At 41.0% G+C, this 19,553-nt stretch overlaps 1 protein-coding gene across 1 annotated transcript in view; it reads left to right on the top strand.

The window, feature by feature from the left end:
• Positions 1-19,553, top strand: part of NT5DC1 (5'-nucleotidase domain containing 1) — a 159,447-nt gene that overhangs the window by 89,680 nt on the left and 50,214 nt on the right. The window contains exons 9-12 of the mRNA XM_081905692.1: positions 2,860-2,978; positions 3,821-3,979; positions 9,184-9,352; positions 13,298-13,393. Of these exons, the coding sequence (XP_081761818.1) occupies positions 2,860-2,978; positions 3,821-3,979; positions 9,184-9,352; positions 13,298-13,393 (543 nt within the window). The remainder of the gene's footprint in view (positions 1-2,859; positions 2,979-3,820; positions 3,980-9,183; positions 9,353-13,297; positions 13,394-19,553) is intronic.

The following is a 19,553-nucleotide window of genomic DNA, read 5'->3' as shown; positions in this document are numbered from 1 at the left end:
CGCGGGCAGGTAGGGTATCATCCTGCATACCAGATGGAGCTGATAAACAGCTGCCCTGGACACAGAATTGACCTGTGCCTCCATGGACAGCTGGAAGTTCAAAATGACTCCCAGGCTGCGCACCTGGTCCTTCAGGGGCACAGTTATCCCATTCAGGACAGAAAACATAAAGGCTGTTATGCGTGTGCATGCGGATATTAGTTTACCTGTGCATTAACATCTTTAATTCTCTTTTTGAAATATAAGTTTTTTATCTACAAGATTTGCACATAAGAGCAGTCAAAAGTTTCTGGTGCCAGTATTCTAAAAGTCCTAGGTTGTATAGAAACTAATGAATATATCTGTGGGCTTTTACACATGCTCACTGTGATTTGGCATGGGCAGGAGGACAAATCAGCATTTTTAGGAATTGTTTTATTATAAAACCTTTGAAGAAACTGCATATAATAACATTCTATTTTTATGGACATGCCATCCTTTTGAAATATGAGGTTTATCTGTCTGCTCTGCTATCTTAACAATATAACAACATAACAATAGCAAGGCAACAATTGTCTTTCTTATTAGCTTTGTTGAACTTTGTTATTTCCTACAACAAAGTGTTTTAAAATAGAATTATATTAATAGAACAAAGAAGAACCATCAGAAGGAACCAATGCTTTTGAACCAAACTAAGAAATAAACCAAGAAATGATGAGTTAAGAATAACACAACTTTCTTCGCCTGTATTGCTGATGATTTGCTAATGCGAAAAAGCACAAAAGGAAAACAGTCTTTCTGCATGAATAAAAGACAATAAAGCATCTGTTCTAACTTTGAATTTCCTTTCTTTTTGTCCAAGTTATGAAACATCTCAAATAAATATTTCGTCTACAAGTAATCTTTTATCATTAAAAAAAAATGCTACTGTGTAAATGAATTCTTAGTTGAACCCACTTTTGGCCGCTCTTGTGAAAGCATTAACACAGACCACATGTTGGAAACCTGGCATGCCCCTGAAGGGAATTGAAACCATTTCATTTTTTCTTCCTTGTACACAGTGTAAATGTGTACATAGCGGAACATGTGAAAGTGCTTGTGAAGCAGATTGTTAAGACAAGAAGGGAGATCATCTACCTCTTGCCTGGTGGAATGGATTCTGTGCCAGGGTATGCTTTGTGTGAATAAGAACTTGATAGTGCATTCCTACATATGTATATGCAGAAATTGCTCCCAGTTAATTCCTTGAGATTTACTTCTAGGCAGGTGTGTATACGATTGCAGCCTGAATTTGTGCTTTTAGTTTAGTGTTTGTATTGCTAAGCCAGAAGCATAGGAAGTAGTCTGACAAAAGCTGAAACACATGATTCCCCACCTAGAGTACAACTGTGCAGTTTATAGAACCTGCACAGATCCCTCATCTGCCAAATAGCTTCAAACCCCTGTTATTCTTGGCTCCATATCTGACACATCTCAGGCCTGTTCCATGGATGTGCTCTTGGGAGAGCATCTACCTACAGACTTATATTGTAAAACACACAATACAAAAATGAGGCTGCCACTCACGGCAAGTTGCAGCTTGCAGCATTGTTACCTGAAAAAATAAAGTGTTTGGAAGCATTCTTAACATGAATGGTTTCTAGTCATGTGTATCTGTTAGCTCCACAGAGTGGCCTACCTTATAATTTTGTCATTATAATGAGCAGATAGCATCTGAGTGATAATTCTCTATTAATGCATTGTTTAAACCTGGTGCCCCTTTGGGGTGAGCTATGTGAAGCTGCAGCATGTGGGAAGAAGGGCCCTTATTGTCCTAGTAGGCCGCTACTTGATTCTTCCCCTCCAGCCAATCTTTTAGTTCCTCCTGGCGTGGCTCCATGGGTCTCTCTCCATTGCCTGTTAGTCTGCACATCTGCCCTCCAGGCTCTCTGACTGCCCTGCTGCCTTCCAATTCTGCCCTTCTCTTTATCCCCACATCTTGTCAGTCATTTCCCTCTAGTCCATTTTGCCACTGCTTTGACTAACTGGACATGAACCTGCTACAACCTAGCTAGTCCTTTCATTGCTCCAACCTGGCAATAGTCCCAGTCGTGCTATTGGCTTTCATCTTTTTCTCTTCATGTGTGCACTTGCTGTAACCCAGTACTAAGCTCTTGCATGATGTTTTGTAAAGGACAAAATACAAATAACTACCATGTAGAGTTTATCCTCTTTCAAAAAAGAAAGAAAGAAAGAAAAACTACTGGTTCTTCCACTGACCAATCTTCATGTAACGTCACAAGCTTCTGCATGAGCTATTTACATTTTTGGGAAATACCATCATGCAGCAGTCCTTATTTTGTTTTCAATGAAGAATCTTTTAAAAGACAATGGCTCAAGCAGAATGAAGGGTCTCTCTGAGATAAATTGCACAATCAGTCAAGTTGCTGAGGTTGTTGGCAGTGGCGGGGCTACCTGCTCTGGCACCAGGAGCGGCGTACATCCAGGGGCGTGGCTGGTGTGTGCCCCAGGGGGCATGGCGTGCGTTGGAGGGGTGTTCAGCAAGCGGCGCATGTCCCAGGGTGTGAGTGGCGAGTGTCCCGGGGGTGTGTGGCAAGCACCAAGTGTCCAGGGGGGCAAGGGCAGCCGCAGTGTCACCCTCCCAGAATGACACCTGGGGTGGGCCGCTCCCCTTGCCCCCACCTTCGTCCGCCAGTGGTTGTTGGTGACTCACAACAACGGGAAGCAATGAGGAAAGGCATTGTGTTGGTTACGATGTAGAAATCACTCAGTAACAGTCCCAAAGCTATGCCTGGTCAACTTTTCTCTGTAGCAGTTGTTCCAGAAGAGTGGTTGGTTTCATTGTGTCTTTGCTAAAAGGGGTAAATTTTGTTCCTTCAGAGAATGACGAGGAACAAGAGGCCCTCTTATCCTTGGACAAACCTGGCTGGTACTCCCAAGGTAATGCAACCCATTTGTATGAGTTGCTGAAGAAGATGACTGGCAAACTAGAACCAAAGGTATTTAGAAAAACGAAGATTAAGTAAAATAACAGGCCATCATTTTGTGCAGCTGCTTTCTCAACATCAGCCTGAATTCAGTGTATTAGTGCAACTGATCAACTTTTCAGAGGCAGCAGAGTTGATAACTTACAACAGTGGTAACAGTGTAATATATGAAGAAAATTTTACCATAGATCTTGACTCTGCCATAGATTATCAGGCTTTATTATAAATATTAGTGCTAACTAGCAATATAGCAATATTTGTGGCCAGGTAAAAAACAACCCAGAGACATGTGTGACATTCAACTTAAATAACCTTTGAAAACAAGCTTGCTTTTTTCCCCTTATGAGTGAAACTGGGGAATGTTTTATATCAAACCTTTAAACTTTGGTGGGCCAAAGAAAATTGCCTTTCAGACTGCATGCTGACCATCTGCAAGATTAGCTGGTAGCATGATATGACAATTAACAGTGTTTGTTCTTTATTCTGTATTTTTCTTGGACTTTAATTGCATAAAATCTCTACAAAGGGCATGTAAAGAGGAAAACCTGGGATTGATGTGACTTGTTTTTCCAATAAAGGTTCACATATAAGCTTCCCTTATCCTAATTTAGTGACTAATTTCCCTCTGTCTGATGCTCCAGAAATGCCAGTAGCCATTGCCAAACTCTCCTGTCCCATGTAGAGGCCACCTCATAACAATCTACTGTAGTTTTGTGGTGGGAATGGGAGGAGGGTGGAGAGAAATATCTATTGCACTTCAATGCCTCTTATTTGGCTGTTTTGGAACTCTTTTGTGCTTCATTGTGCCTTTTCACTGCATGCAGAATGCAACTGTCTTGCTGTTTCACTTTCAGGTTGTTTACTTTGGGGACAGCATGCACTCAGATATTTTTTCAGCCCATCACTATAGTAACTGGGAGACTGTCCTCATCTTAGAGGAGCTTCAAGGGGACCCTGCTATGGCGCCTACAGAGACAGAGTCTGAACCCTTGGAGAAGAAAGGAAAGTATGAGGTAAGGATGCTAAATATCCAGGTTCCATGTAATCCCAGTCCCACCTATATTAAATTCAAAACTTTATGATCTGTGCATGCATTCAGATATAAGTACATCAGAATTCTGTGACAATACTAAACTTAGGTAGGTAGCCGTGTTGGTCTTACGCAGCCGAAATAATTTTAATTTTAAAAAAAATAGCCTAGTAGCACCTTAGAGACCAACTCAGTTTGTTCTTAACGCATTGAACTCATTTCACACGCTAGCAAGGTTATGCTTAAAATTCTACAAGGCAGGCTCAAGCAGTTTGTGGATCGAGAACTCCCAGAAGTGCAAGCTGGATTTAGAAGAGGCAGAAGAACCAGAGACCAAATTGCAAACATGCGCTGGATTATGGAGAAAGCTAGAGAGTTCCAGAAAAACATCTACTTCTGCTTCATTGACTATGCAAAAGCCTTTGACTGTGTCGACCACAGCAAACTATGGCAAGTTCTTAAAGAAATGGGGGTGCCTGATCACCTCATCTGTCTCCTGAGAAATCTCTATGTTGGACAAGAAGCTACAGTTAGAACTGGATATGGAAAAACTGATTGGTTCAAAATTGGGAAAGGAATACGACAAGGCTGTATAGTGTCTCCCTGCTTATTTAACTTATATGCAGAATTCATCATGCGAAAGGCTGGGCTGGATGAATCCCTAGCCAGAATTAAGATTGCCGGAAGAAATATCAACAACCTCAGATATGCAAATGACACAACCTTGATGGCAGAAAGTGAGGAGGAATTAAAGAACCTTTTAATGAGGGTGAAAGAGGAGAGCGCAAAATATGGTTTGAAGCTCAACATAAAAAAAAAACAAAGGTCATGGCTACTGGTCCCATCACCTCCTGGCAAATAGAAGGGGAAGAAGAAGAAGAAGAGTTTGGATTTGATATCCCGCCTTTCACTCCCTTTAAGGAGAAATGGAGGCAGTGAGAGATTTTACTTTCTTGGGCTCCATGATCACTGTAGATGGTGACAGCAGCCACGAAATTAAAAGATGCTTGCTTCTTGGGAGAAAAGCAATGACAAACCTAGACAGCATCTTAAAAAGCAGAGACATCACCTTGCCAACAAAGGTCCATATAGTAAAAGCTATGGTTTCCCCAGTAGTGATGTACGGAAGTGAGAACTGAACCATAAAGAAGGCTGATCACTGAAGAATTGATGCTTTTGAATTATGGTGCTGGAGGAGACTTTTGAGAGTCCCATGGACTGCAAGAAGATTAAACCTATCCTTAAGGAAATCAGCCCTGAGTGCTCACTGGGACGACAGATCGTGAAGCTGAGGCTCCAATACTTTGGCCACCTCATGAGAAGAGAAGACTCCCTGGAGAAGACCCTGATGTTGGGAAAGATGGAGGGCACAAGGAGAAGGGGGCGACAGAGGACGAGATGGTTGGACAGTGTTCGTGAAGCTACCAGCATGGGTTTGACCAAATTACGGGAGGCAGCGGAAGACAGGAGTGCCTGGCGTGCTCTGGTCCATGGGGTCACGAAGAGTCGGACACGACTAAACAACTAAACAACAACAACAAGGTGCTACTAGACTTTTATTTTTTTATTTTTTTAGTATTAAACTTCTTATCTAGAAATACTTTGAAGACTAATTCAGCAAGATTAGTTGTGACAGAATGTCAATAGGAATGTGCCTAAAAATTCACATTCCAAAGCACATCCCACTTAAAACAACGCAATGCATGTTGGTGGTGTCTGTGTTCAGTTGTGCTTTCATACATGTTTGGATATGCATCAGATTTATGCATTTTATATACATATCTCCTTATCTCCTTTAGCTGTAAACCCATGTTTCAGCTCACAAACATTTATTTGGCCAGAAATGATAACCCCCAGTACAAATTACTACTTTCCCCATTTTCTTTGTTTTTGTCGATCACTTCTACATTTATAGTTGTATTAATCTTCACCAAGAAAAGAATCCCGTTGTTTTTCCTCTTGATTGTTATTAAATCTGTCAATATATTCACCTTCACTGGGTGCACGATCCACCAGGAAATTCTATTAGAGAAGCTGTATGGCAATTAACTAGAAACGAAGTATCTGTGGGGTCCCTTTGGGGACGGAAGGCACTCTGATCCAGTAGAGTGTTTCATCAGCAGAACAGGAGGAGAGGTGATTTCCGCCATTCCCCTTTCTCCCGGCAGGTCAACATGCCTCCCTTCAAATCTGCTCCAGAGGATTGTGGGACACCTTGGAACAGCATGAGAGGGAGAGGGGGTGTGGATAAAAATGAGAAACAGCTTCCATTATGCTGATGGAAGCCTTTTGCCAGCAGAGGGCCACTGCTGGAAAGAACCCTGGAGTTTTCATTTCAATGGAATTTGTGCACAACAATTCCCTGATGGGCCGCCAAGAAGTGCCATCATTAATTTGAAGTACGAGCAGAAAAACAATGTTCTTCATTAGGAACACAGGAAGCTTCTATCAAGATAGACCCTTAGCCCATTTAGCTCAGTATTGTCCACACTGACCAGCAGTAGCTCTCCTGGGAGTCAGGAAGGAGTTTCTCCCAGGCATACCAGGAGAGACGAAGGATTAAATTTAGGCCTTTGTGCATGCGAAGCTGATGCACTTCCTCTGAGCAACAGTCGTCGCCCAGTATGGAATGTTGCGTTGACCATACTTGCAAGCACAAATAAGCACTAATCAGAATAATAGAATTGTAGATTTGGGACCTCAAGGGTCACCTAGTTCAACTCCTGGCAATGCACAAATCTTTGCCCAACATGGGGATCGAAACCATGACCCAGTACATATGCCCCTATATAGTGACAGTAAAATTCAAAGGAAACCATTTAAAAAAGTTTTTATGTTGTTGATCTGTTACAAAAATCTTAATGATTTAAGGTGCAAAGGGCATGAATAAGGAGACAGTGTGGTTCCTACTCATCCATTAATTTTACTGAATGGCCTTGAGTCTATTCCCTTGACCTTGGTTCTTCATCTATAAGTTAGGGATAATTACATACCTCATCTTATATTACAATAAACAAAATCAAAGATTATGAAGCTCTTGATACATTGAAAGTGCTACTAAATTGTGAGTGATGGTAATAATAGTAATACTATTAATAATAATAACACTATTTGCCTTTTGTGTCATGCAGGGGTTTTTTTGTTTTTGAATACCGTAGATTAGCACATCAAAGTCAGAAGAGGGAGGAAATGTGTTGAAACGGCAGTTTCCTTCCTGTGTTTGGCAAAGCCAGGGGGAAAGACAAATACACCCTTTAAAAAAGAAATTTATTCCCCAGCTGTACACTGCAACAGAAACCCCACAAAAATAAAAATAAGAGGTTCTTCATGTAGGTAAGGCTGCTAACACTTTTTAAAAACTGCACGTGTATTCATATTTTCAGAATACTCAGAACAAATGTTACCACCAGGGAGAGGGCTTTTCTCCTGTGCCTTCATGATGGTGTTGGTAGTTGCTTCTAACCAAACAAAGGGAGGGGTGGCAGTTTTAGGAATCCTGCATGTGCTCCAAGGGAATTAGTTTGGTGTCCATTTCCTGGATTTTGCACTCTAATCTCTGTCCTGCATGGTCTGTCCTTAAAGACCTTTAGTTCAGCCAGGCAGCTTCTGTAATTACTCCAGAGGCTTGTGTTGAATTCCTATATCTACCACCAGTGACAGCAAGCAAGCAGAGGAGAAGCCAATTGGGTTGATCAAAGGGTTCTGAGCTGAGTGGGGCTAGGATAGGTCAGGGGTGTTAGTTCATTATACTCCTTTTCACAGGAGAGCAGCCCATAGCAGTTACATCCCTGCAACAGAATATACCAATTAGCAAGACCAATTAGCAAAGGGATTTCCTTTTGTCTCCTATACACAGTTTTGGGGTTATTTTAAAATTATCCCAATCAGCCTCCCCTGTTTAATCTTGAGTGAGGGAAGTACAAAAATCAGCCAGTGGAAGTGTCAGGCAGAAACAGCTGGTGTCGCATTTGATTATGATGCTCCCAATTTTCAATTACTTAAAATATTAATATCTTGCCTTTCAGAGTAACTTACTTTGAGGCAGCTTCTAATGAAATATTGACATACAACTGAAACTCTAATCACCAGCCATTAATAAGACAAGAAAAAACCCACTAAAATGTAACCAAATGCAACAACAAAAGCAGACCAGTAATTACACACCTACACATATTTTTAGAAGAAAGCCACCCCATCCCCCCAAAAGTGAAATTTTGGTCTTTACAGATACATGCAGTGTGATGGTCTGGCAGAATCCAGTTTGCAAATAGCTCCAAAGCTGTGGGGGTTCTGCAGGGGGGACGAGACCCTTTGCCTCATAGCCACCAATGCTGTTCGACTTTATGATATAGCCTGATCTGCCTGAAGCCTAAAATTTTATAACTGCCTCAGTACTCTCACCTTGATGTATATGACTAGACTCCCTGCACATATTTCTGCACTTCGCTCACAATTAGCTAACCTAGAAAGATGTGAAGTAGCTAAATAGATTAACTACTGTCTGGAAGGTCCAGTGAGGGCTGTGGTAAGTTCCATGTGTGCAGGAACTTCTCTTCTATGAAAAAACTCTGACCATGGAACTCTTTCCATTATAGAATGGAAAAGAATACTCTCCTGCATGGAAGGTGTGGGTGGTGCTAAGCCGGATCAGTAATCATTTTACAGAAACTACTGGTTCAAATACATTCTGTGAGCTTTCAGTTTCCAAGGTGGGGAACCCTGTTCAACTTGAAAGCCGCATTTTCATGGCAACTTTTCAAGCATCACATGCTGGTAGTGGGCAGAGCCAGAGGCAAAAATGGGTGGAACAATAGGTGTGACTTTTACCTTTGTCCAACATGCTACACACTAGCCATGCAAGAGTCAGGGGTTTCTACACACCCACACCTGCAAGCTTGGGGATTTAGCCAAAACAAAGTAAATCATCCCCATGGTAATTTCTTTTCTTCTAAATGTCCTCGGGTGTTCAGAGAACCAAAGAATTACTACCATGAGGATTTATCAGTTGCATTGCATTCATTTAGCTCAAGGGCTTTTGCCTTTGTAATTTGTAGCATTTCTTGTAGCTTCTGCACCAAAGTTGGCAACCACTTCATTTCAGAACGATTTTATACAGAAATTCCATGCATGTATGCATTAGAGCACATGTGGGACTTGTATTTATATCCATGTTTGTTTATGTTTCAGGGACACCATCCAAAAGCTCTTCCTTCTGTTTCTAAACAGTGGGGTTCTTTCTTTGTGGATACCATTTCAGGAAAGGAAGATACAGAGGAAACCTTAGTAACTACGTGGTCCTGCAAATGTGTTAGTGCTTACAGCACCATCACAATCCCAAGTATTGAAGCAATAGCAGGTAAGAATGAATAATCTCGAAAGGTGTTTCCAATACTTAAAGGTAAAGGTACCCCTGACCGTTATGTCCAGTCGTGGACGACTCTGGGGTTGCATGCTCATCTCTCTCTATAGGCCGAGGGAGCCACCGTTTGTCCGCAGACAGCTTTCAGGTCCTGTGGCCAGAATGACTAAGCCGCTTCTGGCGAACCACAGCAGCGCACGGAAACACCGCTTACCTTCCCACTGGAGCGGTACCTATTTATCTCCTTGCACTTTGACGTGCTTTCGAACTGCTAGGCTGGCAGGAGCAGGGACCAAGCAACAGGAGCTCACCCCATCGCAGGGATTCAAACCGCCAACCTTCTGATTGGGCAAGCCCTAGGCTCTGTGGTTTAGACCACAGCTCCGGTTGCTGCAATAGTATAGACCAACAATAATTCTTTCCCCGTTTGAAGAAGAGCTTATAAAAAAATAAGGTGTAGATAAAGTCTTTTTCTTTTTTAAAAAAAATGTTAAAGTGACTTCCAAAAGGAAGGACCACCAGCAGTAGAAAATAAAAACATTTTATTTAAATTTACTTCACTTCCAAATTAGAGCTGTTTGCATTCATCTCATGTAGCTTAGATGATATCCCATCTTTTGGGAGTCTTCTTCTTTTTCCTGTGCAATAAAATCAAATCCAGGATAAGACTTCTTAAGTTTAGAAATCAAATTTTATTCAAACCTAGAAACATAATAAGTCCTGGTTCTCTTCATGATAACTTACCAAACAATCCTGGCCATGCCTACTCAGAAGTAGCACTGCAATCTAAGCCCCCTTTCTGCTGGGCACAACAACATAAGAGTAGCCCTGTTGAATCAGCTGAGTGGCCCATCTAGTCACAGTGGCCACCCAAGGAACTTCTGCCAAGGCCCCAAACTGAACCCCTATGTTGCTTTTCCAGCTTGTAAGAAATAGATTGTAAAGGGATGCTGGTTCAAGAGCTGCCAAAAGAGGAACTGCCCCCAACACACACAAGCTCTTTACCCTGCTAGTTTTGTTTGCAAACAACCTCCAAGCTGTTGCTGTTGTTTAACTTAGAGAAATGCGAAAAGCATTTCGATGTTCAGTAAGCACAAGAGGCTGGAGCTGGGCCCCCTTCTGTCTACTGACAAACTTGCAAACCACTAAAACAGATTAATATCACAAGCTGTTCTGTCAAAATTGAATACCCAGAAACAAAACGGTGGTTAGTCAGACATTCAAGGAAGTAACTCATCAGATAATTATAATCTAATCCAAATGGAAGAGATAACCCAGAAATGTAAATCCTTTATGAGCTGTACTTGGAGCTCCATAGAATATTAAGACCAAGTAATCTCTCTAATCTCCTCAAATAAGAAGGGTTTCTTCGCAAATAATTGTAGCCAAAGACAAAAGCATATTATAACCCCCCCCCCGAAGAAATGTCCAGACAAATGCTGTCTCAGATTGACCAATAATAACAAAATATATGTTTTCATTCTGATTACCTGGTACTCTGTCTCTTGAGAAATGAAAGATAAAAAGTAAACTAAGAATGCCGTTTTCTTTTATTTTCCACATGTAAAATTTTAAAAAGTTTTATATTTATGATATAAACATCAGTTTCACAGGTAAGATGCAAATTGGGAGAATACTTAAAAGTTGTTTTAAGACAAGCAGTAGTGGCTATAACAGTCTCTGAATCCTGAAGATTCATTAAAGATCCATTAAAGATTCTTACAAGACACCTCACAAAAAGAGTAACAAACAATAAAGATAGAAAAATTAAAACACAGCAACATTGTTCTCATCTTATGCTGGATTTTAGCTGCTGCAGGTTGCAACATTCTAAACTCCCCCCCCCCCCATGTTTTATTTGTAAGCCACCCTTATAGCCATGACTAAATGTTTCAAATAAAACAAATATTCAGTGTTATCATGTGGGACTAACTTCCTGGATGGTGGACTCATCCTTGACAACAGTGGTTTGCAGTGGAAGTGTATTCCCCCAGCCACTTTCCAGAAACTAAACAGATCTTACCTGTGGCATTCAAATTGCCAAATGACTCTCCATGTTCATGCATGAGCATTATGATCAGAAAAAAAGACATCAGAAAAATGTTAATTTGATCAGTATTTTCTTTCAGCAGTGAGCTTCTAGTATTGGGTCTTCCAAAGACAAGATCGGACGTCTTCCCTGTCGTAACAAAATTTAAACACTAGAATTTGCAATAATAGAACAGCTTTTCTCACCTTTTCTCTAAACTAAAAAGCCCAGTTCTGGCCCCTTGATCGTATATGTGAAATCATGATAGTTTGCCCTATCATGCACACTTGCTCAATTGTTCTTGCCATTTACAGTGGTACCTCAAGTTAAGTACTTAATTCGTTCCGGAGGTCCGTACTTAACCTGAAACTGTTCTTAACCTGAAGCACCACTTTAGCTAATGGGGCCTCCTGCTGCTGCCGTGCCACCGGAGCACGATTTCTGTTCTCATCCTGAAGCAAAGTTCTTAGCCTGAAGCACTATTTAGCGGAGTCTGTAACCTGAAGCGTATGTAACCTGAAGCGTATGTAACCCGAGGTACCACTGTGCTGCCCATTCTCTCAGTTTGGAGAGGTCCTTTTGGAGCCCTTTGCCTTGAAGGTGAGCATACAGTCACCCTTGAAAGTGGTTGAGTGCAGCCCACATGTTGGGGGATCAGTGGTTATTTGCAAGCAGCAACCTTCAGTCCAGTGGGGAATAGTAATACTGATTTAAGTGTAACCAGTCAATGAAAGAAAAGGTATATGGGCTAAACACAGGCAACATTAAAAGAGATTGTGCAGGGAGGGAGGGTGGATGATAATGAACTACTGAGCCCCATCAGTGGAGGCTCTGTATAAGTGCTTCCATTTAAACAACAGGGCTTGCTCTATCCCACAAAATGCTTTCATGGGCAGAACAAATGCCCTAACGTGATGTTGAAATCCTCCCTGAATATTTATCTCCCCGTATTGGATAGATTCCTATCCAATCAGAGTACAAAACCTTATGACAGAAGAAGTGAAACCTATTAATGTATAGCATTCAGTAAATCATATTCCTATGAAGTTAGCTTGGAATCAGAGAGTGAAATGCCTAACTTTATGCATTTAGTGTGCCTTTCTTGCAAGAATGCAAGTTACATTTAATGTGTTGACATTAGTTATCTAAAGGAGAATTTTATGCCACGGTAAGCATCCCTTTAGGTATACAATTACAATAGGGTTTGTATGTAATCACATTTGAAATCTGTCCCTGTCTAACATTCCAGAAGGTGCTCCCTAGACACTGTTTAAGAGCACATTACAAAAGCACTTTAAAAACTTTCCCACAGTATCAACCTAACTAATAACAGCATTTTTATCTTTGTACATGGTTCCCACCCCCCTATTTCCAGAGTGGTAAGCTTGTTGATCTGATGCACCAATACCAACAAAGAGTCTAATGCTCAAAATACTTTGCACATTATTGCTTTTCCATATTGTCATAAAAATAAGAGATTACAAAGCCACAATTATAAAGTGCATCATATTGTTCTTACTTTTATTCACATTAAATGGTGGGTTCAAAATAGAGTTTTTCTCTCTTTTTTGCTTTGAAATGCTAGCATGTATAGTTTTTTTATTATTGCTGAAGCTTTACATGCTTTACAAAGGAGAAAATAGGTTTATTTATACAAGTTTCACACGTGAAAACCTTTTCTTTTAAACAATGTTTGGCATTCCTGGTGGATAAGCCAACGACCATTATCATACTCAAGCATATGAACTCTATGTGCCATATATGTAATCATATGATTAAATGCTTGCAATAATAAGCACACAGATGAAGAGCTTAAAGAAGAAAAATACTGCTCTTCCTAGCTTAAAAGAGATTTCCTAGATGCGATGTAAGCTGCATACCTGATCAAGAAATGGTCTGTTTGTTTCTTGCAGATTTACCACTGGATTATAGATTCACCAGATTTTCTTCAAATACCTCAATAACTGCTGGTTACTATCCTAAACCTCCAAGATCATTATTATCAAGTGGTGAGCTAATGGCAACCAAATAAGGAAAATAAAATCCAGATGCCTTTATATAGTATTAGTGAATATGTCAGATGCTAATTGAGAAGCTTACCAATGAAATCTGAACAATACATTTTTAAAAACCCCAAACAGATCCAAAAAGAAATTAACTGTTTTCTGTTTGCCATAATAGATGAGTAATGAGTGTGGGTCTATAATGTTTTCTCATTTTTCCTGTTCAGAATTTGCTGCTGTCTTTTCAGTTCATGATGCGATAATAAACACTTTGACACTTCCATCCATCTTTTCGTACATACAGATCATATATGTCCTTTCCCATGGTACAGGAGCATGCACTCGCCCTCAGCCATGTACACACCTTCTGTAGCAATATGAGACACAAGAAAGCTCTGTGCATATACAGACCTTGATTGAAGGTTCAACTAGCAGGATAACTACTCAAAAAAGGAAGGAATGTGTGTGAATAAGGCTGTTATACATAGGATTCAAGGATCATGGTATGCAGGGTACACAGCCGCTCCTCCACAATGGGGAGGGACTCTGATTCCTGGTAATAACTGCCCATAATTTCACAATCTAAATAAGCTTCAGTGCTTTAATGTTTGGTCCCATTAATTTAAATCAGAGTTACTTTCTACTTCCACATTTTTGTAAGCCACAAGGACTGGTGTACATCACCTCTTTGTGTGCTTTCCCCCTAGTATGACCACTCGGTCCTTGTCATAGAAAGGAACGAGTATTATTCTTTAGAAGATCTGGTGGTGAATAACAATTCATAACAAAGGGCAGTAGACTGAACGGGGTCCTGAGTTTGTCAAACTGGGCCTGTTTCTAATATTGCAAGCAGACAAAATTCCTAACAGAACTATCCTGTGCCTCATGTATGAAGAAGTCAACCTCACATAAAGTCACTTGGGCTTACTCCCAGGTCAGTGGGTATAGAATTGACTTATTTGGTAGTAAGCCCATGAACTCAGTACAGCTGTTATGAGCAAGAATGCATAGGATTGGGCTGTTAGGAATTTTCTTAGAAAATCTGATACTGTGCATGCAATTGTTTGTCTGTGGGGGTGTCCTTAAATGCCAGGACCTCTTCGCTTTTGATCACCTGTTGTTTTCACCAGCCCAAGGACTGGAAGTAGTTCCATAGACTTAAAGGACATAGACTCAGATTGCAAGTTTGTCAGTACACTGTTTTGTCAGCCAAAGAAACTATGATATGCCAGATTGCAAGCAGCCTGTTGTGGACTAGTTCACCTTTGGAAAGGATGATCTGCTGTAATAATCATCACAAGTCCAAGGATCTGCTTGTATAAACTTGAAATAATAACTTCTAAAATCTTCCCATGTGCTTTGGCAATGCTCATCTGTATGAAGTTCAGAATAAAGTTTATTTATTCCTGAGAAGCTCTGGATTCTATTACAAAAACTCTGTAGGAAAAAAGGAAGGTGAAACACATATTCCTGAAAGCACAATAAAAAAATATTCAGTGATCATTAATCTTGCTGATTCATTACTGATGATTGTCCATTACTCAAAGGATACAAAATAAAGACTAAGATTCATAGCAACGGCTTGATTTCCTCCACTTTAAGATCCTGTTATGCTCAGACAGAAGTGAGTTGAGCCTTGGTGTGCGCTGAAGTCATTGACTTGAAATTGCTTCACTGTGTCCAAGCCCACACTGTTTCTTGCATGCAAGCATTTTATCAGATGTGCTGCCAGAAAGCCTTGCGAGGACAACAGTGGTCTAGTTAAATGCCTGGTCTTCTGAACAAGGGTTGCTAGGTCACAACCTGAAGAATGTGGGTGTAGCTTTAAATTCCCCCAGCATAGCAGGAGAAGAGGGAGCCACATCATCTGCTGCCCTGGCGCTTGTTCACCCACTCACTCACCTGCCATGTGGCAGGGCCAGATGTTACACCTGCTGCCTCAGCCCCCTGGTACACTGCAGTTTCGAAGGTCAAGGGAGAAATCTCTAGATGGCAGTCTACCAAACCTAATCTGAACATCCATCGGTAGGTGTATGGGAAATGCACCCAGAGGACAAAATGTATCGAGCAGTTAGTGATCTGACACGGAGCCCTTCCTTCCTCTGTTCCTTCCCCCTCCCTCGCTCTTGTTAAGTTTTTTGATGTTGTGAGAACAGTCTTAGATGTTGTGAGAAGGCCCCCCCTCCCCCACTGCCTCATCAGTTGTAGAGGATAATGCTGAGTACCTTCTTTGATGTTGGATATTGTTTTGAGAAGGTGAGGCATTGGGAGGGGGTGGCTAATGGATGATCTGCAAGTAAGCAGTTTTGAAGGCCCAACAGACTATCTATAAAATTGGACGGTTTGGGCAGAGTTTCTTTGACTCTCGTGCACGGACTGATCGGCCCCAGGGCCGTGCAAACTGAGGCTACCTGGGGAAGTCGCTTCACCGCTTCTTGAGAGCTTCCAAGTGGCAGATTGAAGTGCTTGCTTGGTATGTATACATTGCTTGCTGTTTTAGAATAAAATCTTTACTCTTCTCACTTACTTGTGTATTTTGTATCACTTCTGAATCTCATTTTAAAAGAACCACCTTGCCTTTGGCAAGACAGTAGGTTGCACAACAAATGAAATTAGGTTTGTCACATTTTTGTTGTTTGCTCCATACATAGAAAATTAAACACATGCATCTCGTTGCCAATGTGGAAATGATGTGATAGGGAGGTCTGCACTTGTTCTGCTTGTACCATCCCTGTTAAAGATGTAGCACCACTGCCAGGAGAAAATGCAGCAGCTTCCAAAGATAAGGCATGACATGGGAGATCAGTAACCAGATATCCTGATGTCTTTTTCCTAAAAAAAAAAGCCTCAGGTGTTCCAGTTTAGATGGGCACTGTGGTATGGGGACCTATATTTCTTATGAGAACCTCTAGCTTCAGAGACTGCTTGTGTGTTTCCCATCCATAACTAAGAGCTCTGGGGAGGAGGGGTTTGCATTAGGAGGCTAGCATAGTATAAAACTCTTCTTTCTCCACATTGCAGGCCTGATCCCTGTGTGCATGCATGAGCACGTGTGCACACACACAAATCTTATTTTAGGAAAGGGCCCAAAATGTGGGGAGATCCTGATTGGGGTCTGCTGCATCATGTGTAGTTTGTCCTTCACCCCACATCTCAACTCACCCTTCAGCTTACTTTCAAGTCACGAAAATTAGTCTAAAGCTGATACATCAACCTACTGCTTATCAAAAAAGGGGCTTACTCCTGAATAGATTTGGTGTAAAGAAATATAAACGAGGCCTCTCCTGAGTCAGTAGAATATAAGTAAATTTATAGCCTAATAGCTTCCCTGAGTACAGAACCAGAAAGAATTTGCACATCATCATTCTGCTGTCTCTTAGCTCTTAGGTAGCCTTCTAATTACAGCAAAGTGTCATGGGGACACCTGTTTGTATAATTGAAATAAGACCTGAACTACCATCACATGACCAAGGAATTCAGAGTTGAAGTCTTCCATTATAATTTACTCAACCCTTGAGCCATTTACCTGCTGGTAATAAATTGCTCTTGTGAGTCAGCGGAACATCAGAATGCAGATGTCAGATCTTAAGGGGCCACAGAGGTAAGACAGAAAAGTCCATTTCAATGTGGGATTCTGTTTTATGTACTACTGATGGAGAAAAGAGTATACAATAACAAAACAAAATTATTAAAAACGGAATAGGAAAACAAAAATTAACTTCCAGAAGTCCAATAGCCTTTGGTTTTCTCCTTGTGATTCAAAACTTTGCTGTTATACAATGGTTAAAATATACCAGTTCCTAAGCAAGCTGTCCTAAGTACTAAAAAAAAGTCTGCTTACAGTATGCCTATAAAGTGGTACAAGTTACATGGAAATCTGGTCAGGATATTATGGGTGCCTCATAGCATTTCTTTAACAAATGCTCCAGTGCAAGGCTACGAGGGTGGTTGTGAGACTTTCAGATACCTGAACAGATGTTATTATGCACAGAGACAATCATCTGAAGCTCTGTCAGTGCTAGAACAAAAGCATTTTCAACAGAATCATGCTGAAGCTCTTCCTGCTGTTTCTAGTTGAAGTTCAAACCTAGGTCTCCCGACAAGTGAATTCCACATATTACATGTTGCTGGAGAGATGAAAACCAGGCTAACCACTTCTAAACATTTTCATGGTTTAGGTTGCCTGGTCAAATGAAAGGGTAGAACACCCAAAATGACCACGGCACAAATGGGATATAAAAGCCCACAATGGTGCTATAATAGATCATCTCATGCTTTTAAGCTGTATTAAGCTAGCCAGCCTTGCACACTTCAGAATTATGGTTTGGGAAAATAAGAAAAAAAGACTCCTTGGTCTGTTAGGGGAAAAGAAAAAGGGCTGTCTTCACAGAGATATTTAGATGTCTTGAATCTATGTGAATCTGTTTATCTGTATATGTGTATATTAAATATTTGGGCTGTGCAATTATCAAGGCAAAAGTTATCAAGGCAAAAGTTTTGTCTACAACAAAATATGTCAAGGCCAGACGTGAACAGCTCAAAGCATACTCTGCCAATTTGGTCTGCTGGTTAAAGAACAACTTCCGTTATTAAGATTTCAATCCTGTACCCACCTCCCTTGGAGTAAGTCCTATTGAACTCAGTGGAATTTACCTCTGAGCAGGGAGAGGGGATAAATTCACGTCAGTTCTCATTTAAACTCATTATATTAGTAAAGATTGTTTGGGGGGTGTATTGGGGAAAGTTGCATACAAAATTGTGTATACTAGGAGAAATTCACACTAAAATTCTAAGGAATATGTGTGAGGGCTTTTTAAAAACTGCAAACTGATGTGGAAATGTGCAGAATAGAACTTAAGACTGGAAATATGAGAAACATAGAAAACTGAAATTGACATTCACTTTTGAGTATACTGTTAATTTAAATATATATATATCTGAAACAATTAATTTATTCTTCTCCCTGAGGTTCAGTATATGTTGAATTCAAAGAAGAAGCAAGCAGCTCTGCAGACCCCAGACAAAAGGAGATCTTACAGTGATATATCTGAAGTTAAATAAGAGCCCCTAATTATAGTGAGTCTCTTCTCTTTCAAGACTTCAGCCTTTTGACTGCTAAACAGATCAGGGACCAAAGTGAGTTATGTTATTTCAGAAGATGTGTATATAAACAAAGCTCTGTGAGGAGCCACACCGCGTGTATATCTGTGTTCTAACAGAAGTTACTGGCATGCCGTTTTGATGAGGAGCTCTTACAAACTAGTGCGCAGCTGCCACAGGAAATGTAATCTCATTGCGTCAGTGAAGTGCTGATAGACACTGTACTACTTTTTAAAGCTTTCCTGCCCCTCTGGACCATCAACAGATTTCAAAACATTGTGGCTAAGAGTTCTATGTCACACCCCAGAGTTGTCTTTCTGAAATCTTAGAAAAACCCTTAGGGCCCCTCCAGACATCCTGTTTATTGTGCTTTCATGGTTATTTGTGCTCATGATGCTATCTATTGGGGCAGTCACATGTGATCTCACTTTCTATATACTGTTTGTGCCTGCAAAGGTTTGGGGGCACCTCTCCCATGCAAACCTTCCTGGCTGCCAGAGGCGCCAACTTGAATAAAATAATGGGGGGGGGGGAGGTTAGTCCCTCCCCGCATAATCAATCACATGAGGTAGTGCTCACACACCATTTTAATGGCAATGCCCATGGTGACGGACAGCAGAGCCAAACCAGAGTCTGGGGATAGAGCCCCCCTGAAATTCCACCAGAGTGCTGGAGCCTGTCGCTGGCTGGCTACAGAGTCAGCTAGCCACAGAGTGGGGAGTAACAGCACTTTGGGGGAAAGAATAAAAGGAGCAGTTTCTGAACGCGAGAGTGAGATAGGAGTTTGATTTGAGATGATAGGGCTGAGGTTCAGGTTATGAGATAGGGCTTGATTTAAGATGATTGATAGGGTGTGCTTCAAATAGGTAAATGGTGCTTCTCCTGCAGTTTGCTTCCCCTCTTGTGATGCCAGTTCCAAGCTGGAAAGAGGTTTAAACTGATATTCCTTACCTCTTTCTCAGGATCTGTAGGACACAGTTGCTTTGGGAGAATAGGATAGAAAGGTTAAGTGGGAGAACCAGCTTTAGGAATTGTCAGCTCTGTCCTGTCAGCATCTCTCAGCTTT

Source organism: Podarcis melisellensis, assembly GCF_964234715.1.
Source record: "Podarcis melisellensis genome assembly, chromosome: 3".
Taxonomy (NCBI): Eukaryota; Metazoa; Chordata; class Lepidosauria; order Squamata; family Lacertidae; genus Podarcis; species Podarcis melisellensis.
Note: the sequence above shows the minus strand (reverse complement) of the source record. Positions and strands in the feature narration are given on the sequence as shown.